General features: G+C 39.9%; 1 protein-coding gene across 1 annotated transcript; it reads left to right on the forward strand.

Moving 5' to 3' along the window:
* Positions 1-45: 45 nt before the first annotated feature.
* Positions 46-19,853, forward strand: LOC146468176 (nonsense-mediated mRNA decay factor SMG5-like). Its single transcript, XM_085124699.1, has 21 exons — positions 46-131; positions 3,770-3,868; positions 4,630-4,753; positions 5,035-5,188; positions 7,280-7,357; positions 8,115-8,204; positions 8,797-8,875; positions 9,368-9,490; positions 9,652-9,711; positions 10,382-10,632; positions 11,292-11,984; positions 12,958-13,109; positions 13,517-13,592; positions 14,373-14,554; positions 15,042-15,098; positions 15,212-15,325; positions 15,839-15,895; positions 16,720-16,873; positions 17,522-17,612; positions 17,740-17,817; positions 17,911-19,853. Exons 1-21 carry the CDS (start codon positions 61-63, stop codon positions 18,155-18,157), a joined length of 3,030 nt encoding a protein of 1,009 aa, XP_084980825.1. The 5' UTR covers positions 46-60; the 3' UTR covers positions 18,158-19,853.
* The last annotated feature ends 3,678 nt before the right edge of the window (positions 19,854-23,531 follow it).

Genomic DNA, 23,531 nt, shown 5'->3' on the forward strand with positions numbered 1-23,531 from the left:
AATGAAGTGGCTATGGTTGCTCCAACGAAGGAGTAGTACCAATGAATGTCTTGAACGAGGATGAAGAAAGCTTCGGTGGCAGAGGATAACAATGCAAATACCCAAGGGAAAGAAGGAAGCAGGCTTAACAGGTGAGATGGATATTCAGTTTGCATATTTGCATTTCGTTGTAGCGATTTTTCTGCTCAATAAAATGTTTACGAAGCGCTGTTTTGTGACTGTAAGATTTTCATTTTCTTTTTTATTAACCTCTATCAACAGCATTAGATTTACTAGAAGTTTTAAGCAAACAGCGAGTTGTAAACCGAAGTCGTTCTGTAAGAGCGTGATTGAGCCTCAAACAAACTAATATTGGGATTCAATCGATCGATCGTTACTACTGTCCTTGCTCACGCTTTAAAAAACCTCGATTCGTCTTACGTGATCATGTAGCGACATTTTTAATTTAGAGTTAACGGATTTTTAGCAAAATTTCTTTTCAACGCTGTGTTAGTATATATATGCAGTTTTGTTTTAATTTATATTAAAAATATTAGAAAACTGAAAGGTTAGTAGCACGTCCAAGCCCGCCAACAACGGTTATTTAAGTTATAAGCTTACTATGAAGAGCTAAATTACCACGTTTAAAACTCGCTTACACATAAAAAGAGGTAATTATTAGTACCAGAGATCAAGGTACAACATTATAATTTTCTGCTGCCCAAGCAAGCAGAGGTTTCTGGATCTTTTTTGAAGCCAGCCGGTACAATTTTTTCAGAGTTCCTCAAAATGAATTTAGAACATTTATTTTAATTAGTTTTAATAATAAATAAGACATAACAAACTAACTGTTCCGTGAAGACAAGAACTCACCCCAATGTGGAGATATCGTATTTATTGGGATTATAATTCGATCTAAGTAAAAAGAAAATTATCGTTGGCGCTCGGCCTTACAACGCTCAAATGTAACAACAGGATAAAAGAAATTAAACAAATAAAGAAAACTTACCTCTGTAACTCCACATTTAACGCATACATGTAAATTGTCAGTCCAACGTTAATTCATCCACGTTAGCTCAATACTTCAAAGGTTTAACATTGCTTCGTCACAGGTTAGCTCAATATGAACATTACTTTCTCAACAGGTTAGCTTGTTTTATATTTTAACTGATTCAACTCGCGCGATCATTACGCATCTTTACGCGAATTTAAATATAGTACTCGCAACACAGCGCGCGGATATACAAAAGTTTACGACGTAAATGTTCATCCGAACACTAATCATTGTAAAAAGTAGTTGCCTAAGTATCAATTTTTTTTATTCAAAACTGATATAAAACTGATACCACTCCAATCATTTAGTGAATAAAGTCCAGCAAAAAAGTGGGCCTGAATCAGTTTGTTTTGGTGTGGCAAACTTTGTTAAGTTCATATAGGGTTTGCCATATCATGCAGCAGTTGAGCAGCAGCTGATTCACGTGCCACTTTTCTCTGGTGGTAAACTGATTGCATAGGTTGTGGTTTAAACGTGTATGTTTGGTTGGAAATTTTACAAAACAAGTTTGATTCTATTTTCCTTTGTTCCAGACAGTGGAAATGAATCCATGACAAAGGAAAATTATTTAATTTTGTCGGAAAATTAAAGAATTTAGATGAAGCCATTTTAATTACTTATTATTTTACAGTATTGCGATTGTTTTTGAAAAGCCTTATTGGCTGTGGTCACATCTACCTTTGCCTAAACTATAGTTAGCCTTCAGTTAAGATAATGGTAACTATCATTTACCAGACTAACTATAGTTACGACATAGATATGACCACAACCATGGTACCACAATACTAAACCCCACTATCAGGCTTTATTTTTGGAGCGGATGGGGGGTAGGGAGGGGAGGAAAACAGAACTTTCTGCCCTCTCCTCCACTCTCCGTAGGAAGGCCCGATACTTAGGTTAATGTTTAATGTTATGCATGAAATTCTAACCACACAAAAATGTCAATAAGGGCCACTGCTTGATCTTTGTGATTATTGTCTTTCAGCCTCTAATCCCCAAGGAACCCTGCTTTCCTTATTCAGAATTATATTCCCTAGGTGTAAATTTGATTTACCCTTGGTAATTTAGAATTTTGCTGAAAAAAGTTTTGGCAAAACCCATTTCTTGCTGATAATTTCAGTGTGTAAAGGATAATGGTGATACCAAGTATTTGCATTGTCTCCAACATAGGCAAAATACAAAAAACCGCAAAAAAGAAATAAGAAATATTTGGCAAAATCTGTGCCATCATCAGACTAAGTTTAAATACAAACAGGGCTCAAAGTTAGCGACCAGCTGGTCGCATATGCGACTAGATTTTTTATTTTGCGCCTAAGAAATTTTATGTGATCGCACTCACGCGCCTAAAAACGCCCAAGCTCAGTGCCCCTGAATCGGGGCCAATTTGTTTCCTCACCTGACAATTCTTGTGTACTCTGCCTGATTAACATGAAACAGAAGCTTGAAATAATAAATTCAAATGTGGATGTGACACAATTAGGTTCCACTTAAGAAAGTTGCACCATTTTTCTTACATCAGTGTGTGTTTTATTTGTTGTTTCCCCAAGTCCATTTCTTGTCCGTGTTTAATCCCACCCCAGACTTTACCCCAAACTCTTCTCGGTTATGTAACCGCACCGCTGACATGTACGTACGAGTGAAGGCAACCTTCTGATACACGTGCTTCTTGCGCAATTTAGTTCGCTTTTTTTGTGCCGATATTAAATAATCTGGGTTAAGAGACTTTTTTTTTCTTCAAGGTAAGAACAAGTGTTACAGTTAAGTCAATGCACTGTCAACAATGTAATTTATTCTCTTTTTTGAAACACTCGTTTACAAAAAGAAAATTTACTCTACATGTCAGCTGCTGCCTTCCAACACATTTGACCCACCTGCAGCAGTTGTGAAGTGGTTAAACAGTGGACAGAGATCAAGGCGACCTAGCCTTGCCTACAGAAAGTAGCCAAATGAGTCAATTTCAGTCGGGTGATCCGTGGGACTTGAAGGATTTCGTCTGATCGAGAGGATTAAATGACGTTATTCCTTACTTTCGTTTTGTCTTATTATCTTGTTGAACGTACCATAACGTGTAATATTCAAAAAAATGTAACAGTATTATTGCTATCTCAAACGTACAGTAAGAGACTGAAAGAAACAAACACATGATTGAAATAAAAGATTACCGTGCTGATTAACGATTGGCAAGCGAAAATAAGAAAAAGAAATTAACGTGTTGGTGTCGTCATGACACCATTATCAACGATCACTAATAAAATGTCTGAAGCTTCTGATTTTTCTTTTTGGTGCTACCAGTATTTTAAGTTGTGCTCCTAAAATTTTTAGCTGTGCGCCTAAAATTTCGGCAATGCGCCTAGAAATTTACACCTGGTAGCACAGGTGCTCCCAAAGCCAAAAGTAAACTTTGAGCCCTGACAAAGCAAACAAATTTAAATATTGCAGGGGTGGTGATCTGCAAATAATACACATGAAAGGCAAAAATTAAACTATGCTTATTCTTGTGATAATTAACTTGAAATGTTTGCCTTTTTCTTTTATTTGCTACTTCTACCCTATCCATGTTATTCAATTTGGGGTCTTTGCTGTACTTTTCTTATGTCATTTTATTACAAATTTATATTAGCAATCATTATAATAATTATTAAAAGTAGTAGAATGTTGTTGTTTTTGTTGTCGGTTACCTTGGTGTCATCATGCATTTAAGTTTCAAAATATCAATAAATATTTTTGTTGTTGTAGGTCTTCTACGCAGCTTGCTAACAGACTTGATATACAGTTGAGGTCTGTTGTTGAATGGCAAGAACTTTTCCACCCAGATGCTGTTGCACTCAGACAGAGGTAACAGGTTTTTTGTAGTGTGGTTTCTGTTTACACACAGTTCCAGGCATGTGATATGCCAACAAAAAAAAGAATAGGACTTCTGTATGTTTTACAATGAAACACGGTTTCTAACTCAGTTTATGGGAGATGGCATTGTCTAGTGGTAAGGGTAAAGGACTTGCATTCTGGAGGCCCCAAGTTCAATACATACGCTCTGATCACTTGGATTTGTTTCACAATAATCCCGATTTTCAAGTCCAAGGTCATGCTGCATAAAAAGCGAACAGCACTGGTCTGCCTTGCCAGTTGGGATTTTTAACAAAATTAATAACATTGTGTTAAGTTTATATAGTTTGTTCAGTGATTTTTTTTGTGTTGCCAATTAACACTGCAGCACTAAATAGTTTGACACTTGAATAAACGTGTTACAATTTATTATTATTATTATTATTATTATTATTATTATTATTATTATTGTTGTTGTTGTTGTTGTTGTTGTTGTTGTTGTTGTTGTTATTATTATTATTATTATTACTGTTATACAACTGGAACTTGGCAAGTACTTGAATGCCAGAAAGTTGTACAATGTATGTAATTCACTTTCTAGTCTGCAACCTTGAAAAATAGTTACATGTAAGATTTCGTTTCAAATGAATTTTTCAGGTTAAGAACCCGGTGTAAGTACTTTGAATGCAAGAAAGTTGTATGTAATTCATTTTCTAGTCTGCAACCTTGAAAAATAGTTACATGTAAGAGTTTGTTTCAAATGAATTTTTCAGGTTAAGAACCCAGTGTGAGACCTTGATTCTGAAACACCCAAAGGAATATGGTCGAAGGGCTGAAGAACGGCTTTGGAAAAAAGTCTTTTATGATGTCATCCAGAAGCTACGTAATCACAGAAAGGTACACAAAATACTTCTGCAGGGAGTAACGTTAAGGCTATGCTGTACCAGTTTATGTTATTTTACTGCAGTCAATGGGACATTTGATACCGCAGTGGTGGAGCATCCGAACTAGTATTGGAAGGTCATAGGTTCCACTCCTGCTTGGAGAACTCAGATTTTCTTTTTCCGACTATGCCTGTCACTGACTGAAAAAAATGCCTCTATCATTAAATTTTATTCACCAAGCTTAAAACATAGCTTCATATTTGATTCAAATACATTATTCTTATTTATTCCTAGATAATGGAGGATGGTTGTGATTCCCTTGATGGTGTCCTTCGTACTCATTTATCATCTGCCGCGGGATATTATTACCACCTTTTGACACACCTTCAGCTCTGTTACCAACTTACACTGGATAGTGTGTTGTCATGGGGATTACCCTCTCAACAGGGTAAGGTTTGAGTTGCTTTGGTCCCAAAAAGACAAGATGACAAGACAAGATGATTTATTTAACTAAGATCAGTTTTACATGACATAGGTTGAATTTACCCTACGCAACTAAAACAGAGTTCAACTAAGGAAAGTAAAATTATAACAAAATAGAGAGCGAGGTGGGATCATCTAAATAGCAGGGCTTATCTAGTGGATGACCCCAGAATCAAAATACAATTAAAAAGTTATTGCCATGAGGTCATCCACCTTAATGAAATGCCTGAGTGTTCACCTTAGATAGTGGTCTGTTTACATTGGCTTGGCATCTTTCCCATAATTATACAAAGCTGTCCAAATTTAAGAGGTGTCTGTGCACTTGCGAGGGGTGTTTTTTCACCTTAGAGAAGTTTTCGCCCACCTTTCAGAGGCATTTGGTCTCATAATGGTGTTTGGCTGCCTTAGAGACATAAGATTGGTTTCAGTCATAACAAGCTAAAAAATAGGCAGTCTCAGACTGCATGTGTCTACTGCAGTTATGGTATAGAAATGTGATATAAAAGAATTGAAGAAAAGGGAAATAAGACTGAAATGAAAACGAAGAGGGAGGAGTGGAAATAGATTAGAGATAAAAAAATGGTTGTAAAAATGTTGCACAGAATACTGGTGAGATTGAGATTAAGCTGGTATCGTTTACCACAAACATTTTATAAGAAGAGAACTGTAACTTTATTCTAACATAAACAATATATTATATAATCTTACAACGTGAACCACAACTTTGTACTGAAAGCAATGCAGCAAAGTTCTAAACATAAAGTACTGAAAGCAAAGTTCTAACCTGAAACATAGGCATAAAATGCAACAGAAACTATTAATTAATCTATACTGAACTTATGAATGGCAGGTAACATTCTTTAACCCTTTGACTCCAGTCATGTTTCCATAGTTTTCGAATAAATTAACTTTTTCCTAGAGCGGTTTAAAATGTGCAGTAGATAAATAACTATCGTTGGCTTCCAAAATTAACTGCATATTAAACTGGAATGATTAAAAAATGTTTTCTGACGTAAAATAATATCGTTACTATTAATCATTTGCCGAAAAACACACTTGAACGCAAAAATATCTAAAATTCACGGCATGTTGATGAAGACCTTTGGCATATCAAATTTCAACCCGCTTATGCAAATTGTCCTTGATTACGCATTTGTCGCTTCTCAAACGCATATATGAATTGACAAAGACACAAAAATCAACAAAAAGCTTTTCCAACAAGACATTTTATTGAAATAAACGATGCATTTGCTATTAGAGGCCAAAACTTTCAGGGTTTTTTTGCGTGCGTGCAAACACGCATGTAAAATTTGAAGACACTCCGTGTTTGTTCAAAGCGATCACTCGCAGTAAATTCGGGCACGTTTGCGATGAAAATTACAGAAGTTACAGAATTCTGGTTCAAATCATCACTTAAACTTTTTGTAAAAAGCCAATCAACATCGGAAAACATCATTTACCGTATTGTCGCCATTGTCCTGATCTGGAAATACAATCGCTTAGATCTCGGTCAGTCGAGGATTAGCGTCGGCTTTCGATAGGATTCCATTTGGGATTCCTGTGGCATTTACGTTCTTACACTCTTTCACTCTTTCACTCAACCCGATGACATAGTGTCTACGCTTCTCTAGAAGCCGTAGACACAAAAAGATAGGTGGCTAGCTTATAAATTAGAGTCTGAGGTTTCTCACCATCTTAGAATGGTGTCAATCTTAAAACTTTAATGATTATACATGCTTTTACTGAGAACAAATTTCCTTTCAAGTGAACACCATCAATAAACAAAAAAGAATTCAAGACTGCTTTACAAGCAGTCAAAATTAGCCATTTACCACATTTACCAGCTATAATACAATATGGACTTTTTGAAGGACATAATTATATGCTGTTTTATGGTTTGTTGTGTACATAGTTTATGGAGTGTTAAAGCAAAGTTGTGGGTAATGGTCAGATTAATATGCCCAATTTGCATCAAAAAGAGCAATCGTTATATTGTAATAAGTAAGATTTGTATTTAAAGTGTACTGACAACAAATCTTCTTTGTATTTTTGATAGCTGGAGAGCGAGATCTTGAGACTGTATCTTGGGCAATTAAAGCATGTCAGCGCTGTCTTATTTACCTAGGAGATATCGGTAAGAATGTGTAGTACACACTTAATTGATTCTAAAATTTCCACTTGACAAAACTAATGTGTGTCAATTTTCAAAGACAACGGTACATACAGTATATACAGTGTCCATCAGCTGTTATTGATCAGAACTGGTAACAGACAGGGCTGTCTTTAGTAGCCAACAGCTGGCTATTATTACCTACCCTGTAAACAGAGGTTCCTTGGTTACTCTGTGTATTGGAGGACGAATAAGAAACCCTGCACAGGGTTACCAACAAACCTCTGCTGGCAGGGTAATTATGACCGTGAACTGAGATTAAAATGACCAACATAAAAATAGTAGGTAAGTGTTATGACACCCTCCCCCTCCCTCCCCATTTTCTGCTTGCATAGCAAGCTTTTTCTGTGCTAAATGACAGCCCTGAACAATTTGCAAATTAGGACCATGTAGAGCTTATACTGAATAGCACTGAGAAAGTATTGATCAGAAGTTTTCACTTGAGTGGCCAATGAAGAATTTTGTCTACATAATACAGATGAATTAGAACCAACTTGAACCTCACAATAAAGAGCACCACAGCAAAATTCTTCTCTGCCCAGGGCTTTCATTTGAACCATCACATTTAGGATCTCATCCACAGACTAAGAAACGCATTACATGATTCAAGGAGTAACTTACAGAGAAGAAAGGTATCAAGGAATCTTGTTTCTTTCTATAAATTTATTATACAGATTACTTTTTTCTTGCTCAGTCTTGCAATGTATTTTATATCTTACAGCCCGTTATCAGTCTGACCTTGAGGGTAAAGAAGCTATAAAAATGGCCGAAAGATTCTACTTTGAAGCTGCTCAGATTAACCCAGATATAGGTAATAAAATAATACTTTAGTTCATGGGAAAACCTGTGTATTAAACACACCCAGAGGTTCATTGGTGCCAATGCATCTTAAGCTCTTGTGTCTGTGACATTGAATGCCTAGAAATGTATTTCTCAAACTCATTAATAATTCATGAAGAGAAAACAAAGGAAATCACTACCGTGAAGGAGGTTTGGAAATGTGATCTTCATTATCATAAAATTTTGTGAACTTTTGCTTTGAATTTCTCCAAGAATTATCAATAGTTTAAAAAGCTATATCAAACACTCGAAAGAGTGTTTCCTCCTATTTCCAAACACCTCGAAGTTGGTTAAAAAAACTCGGCTGCGCCTCGTTTTTCCAACCTACTTCTCGGTGTTTGGAAATTGGAGGAAACACTCTTCCTCGTGTTTGATCTATTACATGAACACCCTCCTTACTTCACTGGATGAGATGCTGTTCCCTTGCGGGATACCCGTCCCCCAGCATTTTGACGTACACCAGTGTTCAGCAATAGTACCCTCCAATAATATTATAACTGATAAAATTAATATGCAATCCAGTGGCAGTAAGTGATTGTTTAATCCGAATTTGTTTTGTCCAGGTATGCCTCAAAACCAGCTAGGAACATTGGCTGGAACAAGAGCTTATGGCTGTGAAGGAGCTTATTTTTACTTGAGATGGTGAGTTTTGTAAATTTTAAATGTGGAACAATACACCTGGGCCCAATTGTTCAAAGCCAGATTGAGCTAATCCTGGGTTAATGTGAACTTTTGTTCATGTTTAATAATTAAACATGAATCAAAGTTCACATTGATTAATTATTAGTAATTATTACTGATCAGTAAAATTCTTCCAAAAGATTTTTGTCCTTCACTTAGATTTTGCTCTGCCATTAACTTAAAATTAGCCTTCAAAAACATTATTTTTTTCAGCCAACGAGATGAAAACCTCAGTTAACTTACAACCAGGCCCTGATGTAAAGCCATGGCAAATAACATTAATTTTTTTGTCTTCAACTTTGCTATCTCTCTATTGGCCTTATAGTTTGATTCTAACTCTCTAACTCTCCATAAAACCCTCTCTGACAATGCATTTCCAGTGGTCACAGTTGCCAGAAATAGTTTTTCTGCTGACTGGGTTTTTCTGATTGTGGTTGTTGTTGTTTATTACAGTCTGTTGTCCAAAGAAGTATTTGAAGGGGCTGAAGGAAACCTGCTGAGAATCTTTGAAAAGAACAGATCCATTTTGCACAGGATCAAGGAGTTACCACTGGACGAGCCGAGACCAAAAGAAAGGTGCGTTGAGAAGTTGATCCTTTGCTTGTTCCACTTTTTTGGATTTCCTGCCTCATGTTCCATCAGAAAAACAAAGCATAGTTGACTTTATTGAAATGTCAGTGGTTTCTTTTGTGAGATATATTTCATTTTAAGACTCTTTTTATGTTTCATTTTCCCAGACTGAAGCGCTTTCTTGTTTATTTTCTGTACCTCCAAGACGTTTTGTACAAACATGAGAAGTAAGTGATGTCAGCAATACCTTAATGTTACAGTGTGTTTTTGATTATATCCCATTTAGCGGTAGAATTCTTATTTAAATGGTCTAAACACTGGCAGATAAGCAGCACCCTGAACGTAGAAGCTCAAAGCTAAAAAGAAAATTTAGAGGTTGAGTAAAATACTGTAAATAAACAAACAAGATCAAAATAAAAATAAACAAGGTTAATTGCCCCCTTTGCTTAACACTGAGTTCAAACTTGTTCAAACTGGAGAAAACATGTAGAAGTCTGTACTCTTATGTGAAAGGCCTTTGTAAGTTTTAAGCTTTAAGAATATAGTCTGATTGTCACGGTCTGTTAGCTTGGAAGTTTAGTTTTTTAAAATATGTCTTGGTTTCACATCCATAAGAAACTTAGTATCTATTGCTCGGTTATATGAAGCCATCTTGTGTTCTAAATATACCTGGGTTACAAAGGCCTAATGTGTTTAGAAACAAAACTCGAGAAGAACTTCATTATTCTGGCCACAGGTCTCGGATTGGGAGAGAGAGAACTGAATCCCCCAAAAGAGTTCTTGTAATGACAATTTTCAGAACCTCTCCCATACTTTCCCCAAATTTCCCATATCCAAGACTCTGAGTTGACATTTAAGGTTGCCACTAATGGTTTTAATGTTACAATTTTTTTTCAGCTCCCCTGATATCAATAGTGAGGATATCGGCCATCTGTGCCAGTCTGTGTTACAAGACTTCACCAATGTGCTGTCTGTTGACCCCTCATCCTCTGGTACCACTCACATGTCAGCACTGCAGAATGGCCTACAGGAGAATGGGCACCAGGATGATGACGTCACAGATGATAGTGATGACGTCATTAGCAGCTCGCTGATGGTTAAACTGGTTGTCATGTCAATTGCTACCATAACAAGATTGCAGTCAAAAGGTACATTTGTGTCGAGGGGAGCTTAGGCCGCCTCCAGACGTCTCCTATTTCTGTATGAAGCAAAGGAAACAGTAGACGTCTGCAAGTAGGTTTGGGGGAGTTCCAATGATGGATCAGAGAGTTTACTCTGCAGTGTATGTTAAAGTGCTAAAGTAAACCCATGGATTTCCTACTGAGCATTAGCCCTAGTAAGGAAATGGGAGATTGCACGAGGCAAAGAAAAAATCTCCCACCTGGGCAGGAACCGAACTCACGACCTCTCGGCGGATTTGATCATTTGTTGCTCTACCAAATGAGCTACGAGGAGCTCTGCTCTCTTCTCGGTCAAAACCTGGGCATATTCGAGTTTGAAAATGTAAACGTTCCTAAAATTTTGTAAAGGGTGGATCAAACAAGCACGTCACAAGAAAGTAAACGCAGCCATCATACCCTTGAAAGTAAACAATAACTGTTCCCAAAATGTTTGCTTGTGAACTAAATCAACGGACTTGGCCATCGCCGACTGCGTAGGCAAGTTTTAACTTGCATTCTTGTTTTGAGTCCGAGTTGAGAAATAAACAGAGTAAAACAATTACATTTTTCACTGATAAATCTTAGAAGAACTTAAATTCTCACAGCTTTTACTGGAGCCTTTACTTTTAAATTCTTGCTTTTTCCAGGTCCCCAAGAGTCGTCAGTGGCAACTGCCTTCGCTTTAGCCTTTCTTTCTCTTCTTCTCCAAAACTGCATCTCATCATTTGAAAACTCCTTAACGAAGGAACATTCAAACCCCGAGCAGGCCGTGACAAATGGACCACAAAACAACGCTCAAACACACAACGGTTTGAGCGCAGTAAAGTTGTCAAAACATGAGAATTCCATCTCGGGATCCAAAGCAAGAAGCGATTTCAACGAAGCAAAGAAACTCAAAAAGGTTTTGAAGCATCGGAGACGAAGACGGAGGCGAAGAAATATCGATTACAGCTTTGAGAGTTACAGTGGAAGCGGGAGCGATTTCGAGGAATCGGGAGAAGAGGATGATGAAGACAGTGATTTGAGTGAAGGGGGAGGAGAAATAGATGGAGCAATGGAGGAATTGCTGAGTGACAACAGTGATGATGTCTACATTGAAAGCGATTCTGAAGATGAGAACGTCAATGCAGGATCTCTTCCCAGCTCTGTGTTTTCTGCTACAAATGGAAAGCGTGCGGAGAACAACAGCTTGCCTAAATCAACGGAGAAGCTTCCTAGTCCTCATGCTGTCCACGGCAAGCAAGGATTAAAGGCAACTGGCTTCTTTGGTCAAAATGGAATTTCAGTAGGAAAGATCTTCAGACCAGATCTGTTTAGTGATGTGAGCGATGCTGAGACTGGTAAGAGCAACCTTCTTGAGTTTTGGTGTTTGGAAGGCGTTTATCTTTGAGTAGCTTTGCACTAATCACTAGTTCTACTTTACAAAACAGAAGCAACATTCTAAATCAGTCGTAACAACGCAGTGTACTCATACTTTGTTATCCGTTGCCACCAGATAGTTATTGCGCTGATCAGTGTCAATATTATCGAGGTTGTTAACGATCATTTCAGTTGCATTGATAGAAACCTAAACACAGCGCTCCGGTTTTGTTGACAGTTGCTGGACCTGTTTTGTTTATCTAGCCGTGGATGGGTGGGATGGATATTGACTGTAATTTGACAAAGATGCGGCAACCTTTTTGTTCCTGTTTTATTGCCGTTCCTTCGCGGAGAAACCGTCAAATACTGATTTGCTTTGGCCCGGCGTTTCACATGATGTTTTCTCTTGGTTCTCTCTTGTATGAATGAGGTTAATTAGTCATAATTTTAGCACACTTTGACAAAAAAGAAAAAATCAAAATACGGAAAACTCCAGTAACATAATGATTTAATCGTTGTACAAAAATGTCTGGGTATTGTGCCCAGACTTCGCCTTAATAACTAGATGTTCGTCAGTAACCAGTAATGCCAGATGCAAGAGGGAGCGTAGACTGCGAGCTGTCCCGAGACGAGAGGAATGGCTGCAAGCAGTCTAGAGGGAGCGGTCACCCATTCACTCCCGCGAACGGTCAACTCAAAACAGAACAAATCTGAAATATCAGTTTACAAATGTCGTAAAACGAACTGTACAAGAGGAAAGTATTTTTCGTTAGCTTTCATTTGAATAGTCACACTGTAGGATTTTATCCATAGACTCAAAACTTAGAACCGGAAAAAGTGATCCAAGGCCTGTCGTAGGGAGTGAACTGGTTTTCTTCGCCCGCGACGTAGGCTAAACCTGCCACTGCATGGCGTTCTCAGTGACGTACGTTCACTGCTTTGCTTTATATGTAGAGTCGTCTGTGGCGTCCAGGACGGAGATATTGCGTGACTGTGTGGAGTCCAACATACTGAAGGCTGTAGCAGGTCAGAAACTGTTGCCAGCGATCAAAGTGATGACCGACTGGCTGCGATTGAACGGAGAACTACTCTTGACTTGTGTTGAGGTATGTCTCAATTTTGTCAAATAAAGATGCACGATTTGTTCCAGTTTTAAACTTCGCGCAAACTTTGAATACGCAAGATTCGTTGCGATTCAATGGGCCAATCTTGTGAATCCAAGCGTGCACACACTTTAGGCTTGTCAGTGGTCAAAAACTTATCAGGACTGGAAAGATGTGCTTCTCTGTGGACTAGGCTGTGTTCGTACCCAGAACGACTGACAAACTGAAAAGCGGATTTTTTTGCTGGCTCATATCCCATTGGTTGTTTCACAATCAACTTTCACATTCAACGTTATAAAATACACTGGTCGCGGAATGCTGTGTGGCTTTCGTAGTTCCGCCAGTGGTATAGTGTTTTTTTTTTCTTCACGTATGTTGTGTAACAATATTGCATGATTTGTACCTTTCAGAGTCTGAGTGCCCTGTGGTCTAGACTGGCCTCACTTCTGAACATGTTTCCGTCTGCAGATCAGATGATGTCAGCAGGTTTGTATTAATAGCTTCTCATCTCAGCTAGAGTGGAATTCTTACGTTTGTTCAGAGGTCGACGAGTAATGTTTCGTTATCTCAAGTATTGTTCAGAGGCCCTCAGACGAACTTCGATGAACCTCCAGCCAGACTTGAGGGCGGTTTACAATTGAGCGTCGTCAAACGAAAACCAAAGTAGTTAGTCTGGTCTGTCAAAGCAGATGCAAACAGCGGAATGAACCAATCCGAATTCGAAGCAAATACATGTAACCGGCGCCGAGCGCAGGAAAACTTTTGCGAGCGAGTCACGGTTGGTTTTGGTTTTGCTTCTTATTTGTTGAGGGAATGGCGCGAATTTTGCCAACCAATGAGAGAGCGTAGGAAAGCAAAACCAAAGCAAACGCGCAATTACTTTCGACACTCTATTAAATCCGCTCTACAATGGTATTGTTCGTCTCCTGTTTACTGCAGTGTACTAATTGAGGAGGTGCCGCGTTCTAATCCAGGTCGAGTGCGCGTTGGCATTGGTCAAGACCTCCCTGCTTTGTTCTTATAAAGTTTTATAAAATGGTACCGCGAATTCTTACCGTAAAACCCGACATAGATGTTGAAACTGGCCATCTAACCTACGGTCCGTACCTTCTAACTTACCTGGTATTCAATCCAGGGGGTGAAGGCAGCAATACTCGTGATCACTTTACTACTTTGTGATTGAGAACAGGACGTCTTACTGGTAACTAAGTTCAGAAACGCGTTTATTTGTTACCGGTTTTGTTAATCAATGGGTTTTTGTCTTAGTTCCCTTGCCAAGATGGCCGACATGGCGAAGCATCCTTGATGAGACACTTGATGAGAACTGGGTCCAAACACGTGGGCTACCAGAAGACATGTCGCTGCTAGGATTCACACCACTGACCGCAATACATGGCAGGCTCGACAGGAAGTGGAGCAGACTTACAAGGGATTGTCACTACCTTGAGGTACCGGTAATTACTTTTATAAGTTTTTGCTTTTCGCGTTTCCTTGTCATAAGAACACAGGACTTCAGAATATCACTCAATTCACCTGTACATGGTTCAGACATCCCCATGATCCCTAGCCTGCGAACAGCAGACGTATTTCCGGTCGTCGCTTCTCTCCCGCCAAAAAATAACGGCGGGAGAGAAGCGACACGTCTGCTGTTCGCAGGCTGCATGATCCCAAATAGAGCTTTAATTTCGTTATATTGAAGCTGTACCGACTATGACTATAGATGTGTGAGATTTTTTTTTTAATCACGACCCTCCGCAACAATTTCCTAGGTTTTAACTTTCCGAAGACCAGGGCCTGGTTGTTCGAAAGGCGATTAACACAAATCTCCAAGGTTTCATCTCGTTCCTCAAAACAAAAAACAGTTTTAAAAAACCTTGTGTTCATCCTCGTATTTTTGTCGGAGTTGTGAATGTAGCTTTTTGTTGTCCCTCATAGGCCGCTGTTCGAGTTCAGTGCTTGAAAAGTTTTGGAATGAAGCTTGCATCTTTCGAGGTAAGGACACTAGCAGTGTAAAGGTAAATTAAAGTTTTTTCTCAATTTTCTGAAGAGACTTCGTGCTGTCCTTATGTTTATCAACTGTACTTATCACCTGGTTTTGTTGACAGGAGCTGAGTTCGTTTGTGTGGGATCAGAATACTCAGCAGTTTTTAGGACCTCAACAAATGACAGAAAGAGAAAAACTTATGGCTTCTGACAAGCGACAAACGCCATCCCCCGCGGTATGATATACCTAATTTTTGTGTTTGACAATTGTAATTTTTCGTCAGAAATTTTGCAAAATGGCACTTGAGCTTGTTTTTACATTTTTCCATGGTAGAGTTCACTGAGAAATGCTAAGATGCTGAATGGTGTGTGAATGAACTTGAAATTTAAAACGTGCAAATTTTGCTTTCAAAATCAACGTAAATAGTTGCTTTGAACCTCAATATGAAAGCGAGGCTAAGTGCATGGTTTTTATTATGAAAATTAGTTTTCATCCAACAAAACTAATTTTCGTGTGAAAAGCTTCGCATTTTGCCTCGCTTTCATAATGAGGTTCAAAGCAACTCGGAAATGGCCTTTTGAACCCTGTTGAGGAGCAATCATGATAAACGTAAAATACTTTTTCGAACCCGTTCAGCTGTATCTGCACTTTTAACAAAGGGGCATCTAGTTCATATAACAGTTCAGTGGGTGGCTTGACTGTCTTCATCAGATGACTGACGTGCTCTTTGTCTTTGATCCTCTTGCAGGGAAATCACGACCGGCGCTCTCGAGTAATGAAAGTCATGGCCCAACAGCTGTTGCAGGTAATTTTATAAATCACACTCTTCAAATTTGCAGTGAAACTTAAGCCTGCTTCACTGGCACATGGATGCAAATGTAAACGCATGCGAAGATTACACGCAACGCAAATCCAAAGGCTAGTAAACACAAGCTCAAGGAATACTATGGACGCATGCGCATTTGGTGGGGGTTTATTCCACTGATGGCGTAGAAGTCACACTGTACTTCACTTGCTTGCGCTTGCCTTTACCTCGCACGTGCATACCAGGCTTCAGCTAAACGTTAATGATGTCAGTGGGTGGGGTACGGTGAGGCTGCTGCATAGGTCGTCATACTACAATCCCTGTGCAAGACGCTTAAAAAGACAATAGCTTCCACCTTGTTGTTCGGTAAAAAAGGGGTGGCGCAGTAGGAAGAGCACCCGCCTCCAAACCAATATGACCAGTGTTTGGTTCCCAAACTCTGTGTCATTGGGGCTGATACACGTTCTGCTCCAAAAGGTTTACCCCCATGTGCTCCGGTTCTCCTCTCTCCTTTGAAACCCAATATTTTCCCAGTAAGAAGTGATTAGGGGTATTGATACACCTCCCTGGATGGAATGCTAGTTCATCATAGGTGGCTAGGAGCATTACTTTTTCCTCATGCATGAGATGCTTGTTTATCACGGAATACCACGGGGAGGGAAGGGGTGACGGCAGACGATGAGGAGCAAAGTTAATTGTTCTATGAAACAACACGACGGTGAAGGCCAGGGCTGTGACAACTGATGGCAAATTGAATGTCCCACAGGCGCACCACTAAGCTTTCTCGACTTTACAGACTAAATTAACCTTGATATTGGTTTCAGAGTGAAGTAGCTGAGCTGGAGAGCACCCTTAAATCCGCTCCACGCGGCAGTACAGTTTATCTTGTCCCTGATGCCATGGCGCTGTGTAGTCAGCTGCATCTGGTGCGAAGATTGGTTACCGCAGAGAAAATGGTTGTCATAATTCCTATTCAAGGTACGGTATTCTTTTAATAAATAAACAACTTTGTTTACAACAATCAAAGGACTGATAAACCTGTCCGTGTGTCCTTGGATGTGCTAAAACATACAGCACACTCAATCTCAAAGATAAGCTTAAAAACGAAATGATACGTTTATACCGGTCTATATTTGCAAAGGGAAGGAGATATCAGCGGTTCACAAATCTAGGATAGAAGAAAGCTGTTTTTAATGACTTGTACAACGTTCGGATTCATGGAGTTGACCGTTACACTGTAAGGCTTCCATAATTTCGCTTGAAAGTCTGACGAAGGAAGAATTAAGAGACCTGCATGCAGACTAATAGATAATGGGCCAAAGAATTAACTCTACAGTATATGTTGAAGAACTAAAGTGTACCCACAAAATTCCTACTGAGCATTAATCCTAGTAAGGAAATGGCGGAACACACAAGGCAAAGAAAAAAGTCTGACCTCGGCAGAAATCGAACCCACGACCTCCGGATTTTGATCAACCGTTGCTTTACCGACTTAGCTACGAGGCCTGACCGGGAACGCCAGAGGAATTGTGGGAAATGATAGATAGGGTGGATGGGTTAAGCTGGGGAAGATTTAAACGGATTGAGCAATTCATTTTGTTGTTGTTATTGTTTTCTGTGCCGTAGTAATATCAGCGCTCGATGAGCTCAAGAAGCACGATAGTGGAGCAAGAGAAGCCACTAAGTTTTTGGAGCAGGAATTCAAGAAGGGAAACAGGTAAAACCGGCTAAAGTTGTACTTTTGTTTACAAACACAGCCACGCTTAGAACATAACACGAAGATTTTAGGCACAAGACAGGAAGCAGGGGAAGATTGCATAACTAATGTTGCTGTTGATTTGTAGATGGCTCAGGGCGCAGAAGGAAAATGAGACGTTAGACGGAGGCAAAAGACGAGGACGATACGAGGATGTTGCTGTGTGGTGAGTGACCTTGATGTTACGTTGAGAAGTCAGTGATCGTATTATGAAGTTTATGCTGGATAGTTATATTATTTTTACTGTTCTGTTTGGTAGGCGTTTCAATCAGATCATCAACTGTTGTCGCTACTTCGTGAACCAAACTGGCAAAGGTCTTGTCACCTTGTTGACCGGAGGTTCCTCCTACGAGACTCCAAAACGAGGCCAGAAAAAGGGCATGGGTTCCAGTGGAACACAGGCCACTCCAGAGGCAGTGGAACTCGCGCGAAGCTGCGGCGTCAACGTGGAGTCCCTGCGCGTGTTTTGCGCGCGATTTTCCCAGCATGCAAAGTCAGTTACGTGAGGGAATAAGGAAGAAGTCCAGATGTTCTGGAAGTGCTAAAGATATAAAGGGTAGTGTACCCTGAAAACGAGGCTGTGAACCCCAGCAGAACCATCCAGACCTGGTACAGTCTAGATAGAAGCATAACCACAGGAACACCACTTGACTTGGCATGCGAGATAGCTTGATGAAATTGGTAAACAGCGTTTTTAGCCTCTCGGGTTTTGTGGCAAATTCGACTTCGATTGTTTTGTCTTGCATTTTGAGCCTTTTCTGTACGGATCGCGCCCTTGTGTCTCATTGAAAAAGGCTACTGAGATAGCTTGCACTTTCTGTTCTACAACAGATGTTCCAGGTAGTAATTTGTTATGCCAGAGAAGGTTAAGTAGCCCCGACTTTTAGGGGTTAATAAGTGGAAAATTTAAATGTAACTATGGCAATCACGCTTGTATTGCAGGACACTTGGGAGTTTTGAATTCCCATTCCCCCACCCCTCGGTTGCTGTGATGTGAAGGTTTTAGGGGGGTGGGGTTAGGCTTCCTCTCAGTCTAGTGTAGAAAGATCGTGTGTTAAAACATGTATTAGGATTATTACTTAATCACCGTGCCAAGAACTGGCACCGTTATACCGAGCCTGAAAACATTCGTCAGCTTTCTGCTTTGGCAGAAACAGTTAATCGTATGTCGCAGTGTTTTTTAAGTTTTACGACAGGGTTTATTAACCTCGTGTTATCCCCAGTTTGAAGTTTGATCGCTCTATTTTCTGTACATATGTGTGTGCTATTTTGGAACAAAATTACACGCGCCTTTTGTGGAGTCTTGAAGCGGGAATTTTACAATTTTTCACGTTTTCAGTAAGTCACTTCACCAGTTTCTTATGTCTGTCAACATTTGCTGAGCTCTTTGATCGGATAAAAAAAATTGCATTGAGGGAATGTGTTTTATTTTTCATCTAATATCAAAACCAATCATCACTAAGCTTACGCGCCTTTTCCCGCGCTTGGCACCGGTTACATGTTTTCCCGCGCTTGACACCGGTTACATGTTTTCCCGCGCTTGGCACCGACTGCATGTTTTCCCGCGCTTGGCTTCCATTTTTGTGATCACAATTATTCGTCCAAAGATTCAAGTTAGGTCTTCCGAGGTTTGACCCTGGTGCAAAAGGGTATTTACCGTGATTATTTTGGCCGTAATCATGTACTTTTGATTTTACGACAGTGATTAAAAGGTCGCCTTTTGATTTGGATTGAGTAAGAAATAATGTTATTGAGTGGACCTAGCACCGGCACAGTAGGAGAGGTTTTTCAATCGTGTTTCGAAAGAAATTTGGTGTTTGTTTTAGTTTCCTTTACCACGCTCTGTGATTGGCTAGCAAAACTCGCGCCACTTTCTCAACCAATGAGAACAAAACCAACCGTGACTCACTCGCACTCGTTTTCCCGCGCTTTACCCGGTGTCATGCATTCGCTACGAATTCTGATTGGTTCGTTGTGTTGTTTACGTGTGTTGTAATTGGCCAGAGTAATTGTTATGACACTGAATTGAAACTTTCTGTCGCAGCCGGGAACTGTGTTTTTGTTCTCGCCCAACTACTGCCGAGAAAACAGACTGCTGATAGTAAACTGTATTGTATTTGTAAACCGTTTTGTAATCGAAAATAGCATTGTACGCTTAAGAGATGAGCACCAATCAAATAAAGTGTCTACATGTTGAACCAATCCGCTGGCTTAGTTACACTGTCTACTATTACTATTACTATCACTATTACCAGAATTTTATTCTGTTTCAGTTTGCTATAGGCCACCCAATGAAGACCCAAGTTGGATGGGTATATTCGATAATTTTCTGCATGAAGTTTGTGACCAGTTCGACAATATGGTAATTTCGGGTAATTTTAATTTGCCAGACCTCCTCTGGGACTCCATGGACAGCGAATCGGATGTTAACGAACCAGCCTTTATTGAAACCTCTCACGACCTCCTCTTGACACAACTCAATAAAAAACGCACTTGTGGCAATAACATACTTGACCTTTACTTGTAATCACGAGCGTGCCGAACCGTGTCAATGTAACCGACACTGATTGCTTCCAAAAGATAGTTGTTTTTTTTTGCAGACCATACACAGCGTCATTATTTTCCAGTTTAACACTTTTATAAAAGCCCTACCAAAAGCCCTGAGATTTGTGTACGATTATGCAAAAGGTGACTTTGAGGGTCTGCTGTCAGCAATTAACCTTTCTTCGATCATAGCCAAGGACGATATAAAATCTGACTGGCATCAGTGGAAAGACACGTTTCTTGCAGCGGTCTCTGACTATATACAGACCAAGAGGCTAAAGGGACGGAATCCCATACTTTAGATGTCTGGTGCCATACTTAATTTGACAAAGACAAAAGCTGAAATTATCTCCCTCAAGCCACCTAGGGGAGAAGTTAAAAAAAAACTTGCGCAAAACAGTCAAGCGCATGCTGCGGAACAGCCGTGATGCCGGCGTTTCTTGGTTCCGTCGAATCCGACCTCAACACAAACCTAAAGTGGTTTTGGTCTATATTGAAGCTTAATTCCAAATCGCATACAATTCCTGATAGAGTCTCGACGCCAATATCAGCCAGTGCATTCGCTGACCTAGGTAATCATACGCTGTTAAGATCTTCAGCTGAAAATCCTCGGGAAACAGCCTTTGTAATTGCACCATCTCTTTGTAAGCTGTTTAACAAGTCATTAAGCACTGGTTCTTTCCCGCAGAACTAGAAGGAAGCTAACGTTCCTATTTTTAAAAAGGGTGAGGTTGAGTTCACAGAGAATTACAGGCCCATCTCCTTACCGTCACTGGTAACCAAAGTCTTGGAGCGATGTGTATTTAACACTTCTAAGATAGACTGTACGAGGTGGTAAGAGATTGTCAACCTGGATTCATTAGAAGGAAATCATGCACCTCCAACCTTTTGGAAGTTTTGGACCACGTGGGCTCCCTATTAGACGACGGAAAACAGGTGGACATGATCTATATGGATATGTCTAGGGCCTTCGATAAGGTGAACCATGGCTGCCTGCAGCAAAAGTTGCACGAGTTCGGTTTCGGAGGTAGCGTTTTGCAGTGGTTTAGCTCTTACCTGATGGGTCGCTACCAATATGTAACAGTGCTGGGTAAAACCTTTGATCCTCTGCCTGTCATCTCCGGAGTACCTCAGGGCTCCATTTTAGGCCCGATGTTATTTCTCACCTATGTAACTAACTTGCCCGATTTGGTCCTGACGAGCCACGTTGCCATGTTTGCCGATGAGACAAAGACATAAACAAATAAAGTCTCGGGAAGATGCTGCGTACCTACAAGCTGACTTGCTTGCTGGCTAGTTGACAGACATCTCAGTTACAGCGGGCTGAGATTTTCATTTCTTAAGGTGATTCCGCTGAAAAAGAAGGAGTATTTAAAATTGTCTAAGACTTGGTCCAGTTCATGACTATGTTATGAGCATTACAAAAATGCAATAAAAAATGGGGGTCACCGTGCTCGTTTTTGTGCAACCTGGATGGCTATTATAGTAAATAGATGACCCACGAGGTCTATATTAGGAACGCTAGTAATCAGAAAAGGGAACTATCATTTCTAGAAAAATTAATTTCTTGCATTAAAATATCGAAGCAGTTCAACAAAATTTACTTTAATCTTACACAACAAACTATTTTCATTGAACTGGAATTAAGATTATGAAAGAAATTAAAGATTTTGCTGCGTGTACACGTAAGCAGCACTATCTAACTACGTGCTTTTTAAAGCATTCAAATAGTAATATCTCAAAGTAGAGTATTAAACTTTTCTTTAAATCGCGATATATAGTGGTCAACCGTATGACATTTAAATTGATGCATTAAAAAATAGGGGTCACCGTGCTCGTTTAGAAGAAAAAGACCATTTATTTTCCTGCCGAGCTTAACCTCAAGGAAATCCCGTAATGTTCTGCGTGCGCGCGCTAAATGACGCAAAAAATTATGCGCAGCAACGGATGTGCAATGCAATTCAACGGAATCACCTTAAGAGTCTTGCTCGCTGGCAGTGAAGAGCGGGTATTTTTTCCAGGAACGTTAAATAGTAACCAAGATTAACGTAGGGACACTCAGCTAGTGTTTAGGGTAACATAGGATTAATTTTCTGTAAAAGTGTCGTTGGGTACGCCTATTTTGTCAGATTATATTTTGCTTTCAAAATCAGAAGCAGTTTAATTGTCTGTTGATACAAGTCTAGGATCTCCCTTTCAACGTTTTCTTTCGGGCGGTGAACGTGATTTTGCACGTGCGTGAACGTGCTGATGCACTGCACGCTTCACACCTCTGCACGGGTTCACACGCGACAAGACTGCCAGGTTGTGTTTGAGTGAGCCTTTCCGGAGGAAAAACAAATTAAAAACATTTTCAATGAGTAGGTTAAGCCTCGCACTCAAGAGTTGTGCAAATCTCCATTTCCTTTGTTCTTGACACAAGAGACATTTCTACAGCTGGCATCCTTCCCTCAATTTGTGTAACGTATATCAGTGAACCAAGATGAATGGAAAACTGGTCAATATGTTGCTTGTTTTAAATATGTCACTTCCCCTTCCTCTAGAATTCCAACCTGAAACCTTATAATCTCCGTGTATTCAGTTTGCGGAATATACCTTGCAGGCTCACACTCGGCTGAAGTTTTTCACGTTATCGTTAATACACATTCCCAGAATGCGGTCAATGCACAGAATATTATGGTGTTTTTCGGAAAGGCGTATTGGCCACTCTAGGAACTATGAGGAGTCTAGCACGAGTGATATAAAACTGAAAAGTACTAAAATAGCAGTCAGCTGCGAGGGAAACATTTTCATACGTAAAGCAACTTTAACAAGAGAACAAGAGATTCTTCCCCGAGAAAGCGTCGCAAATGGACTGTTCGCGCTATGTCCTTTCATACCCCCGGGCCCTCCCCCCCCCCCCCCTTCGCCCGCCAAACGATCCCACAATCCCTCACCAGTCTCCTATCGTATCCCCTCTAAAATGACTGGATGCTCTTGCCAGTAGCTGCTACTATCAAAAGAAGTGCCGGAAAGTTAACGAAAGGCCTAAACACAAAGAGCAGCAAAAGTGGCGATGTGTCAATTGTAACAAGTGAGCGAAGCAGAACAAGCCCCCTGGCACATGCGCTGTAATTTCACTAGGTACCATTTTGCGCTATCCGGATGAGGTTTTCATGAGCCTACTTTTTAAGAACGAAGGCATTCAAAAATTATCAACGCGCTTATGAAGATGTCAGTGAAGTTAACGCAATTATCAGTGAGTCCGGCTGTTCAAGTTCTTTAACTGTTTAAGACGGATTTGAAATAATTGTCATGCTAGCTGGATTATATTAATTGCGAAACTGAAAATCGATA

Source organism: Pavona decussata, unplaced genomic scaffold, assembly GCF_977016875.1.
Source record: "Pavona decussata unplaced genomic scaffold, jaPavDecu1.1 SCAFFOLD_133, whole genome shotgun sequence".
Lineage (NCBI taxonomy): Eukaryota > Metazoa > Cnidaria > Anthozoa > Scleractinia > Agariciidae > Pavona > Pavona decussata.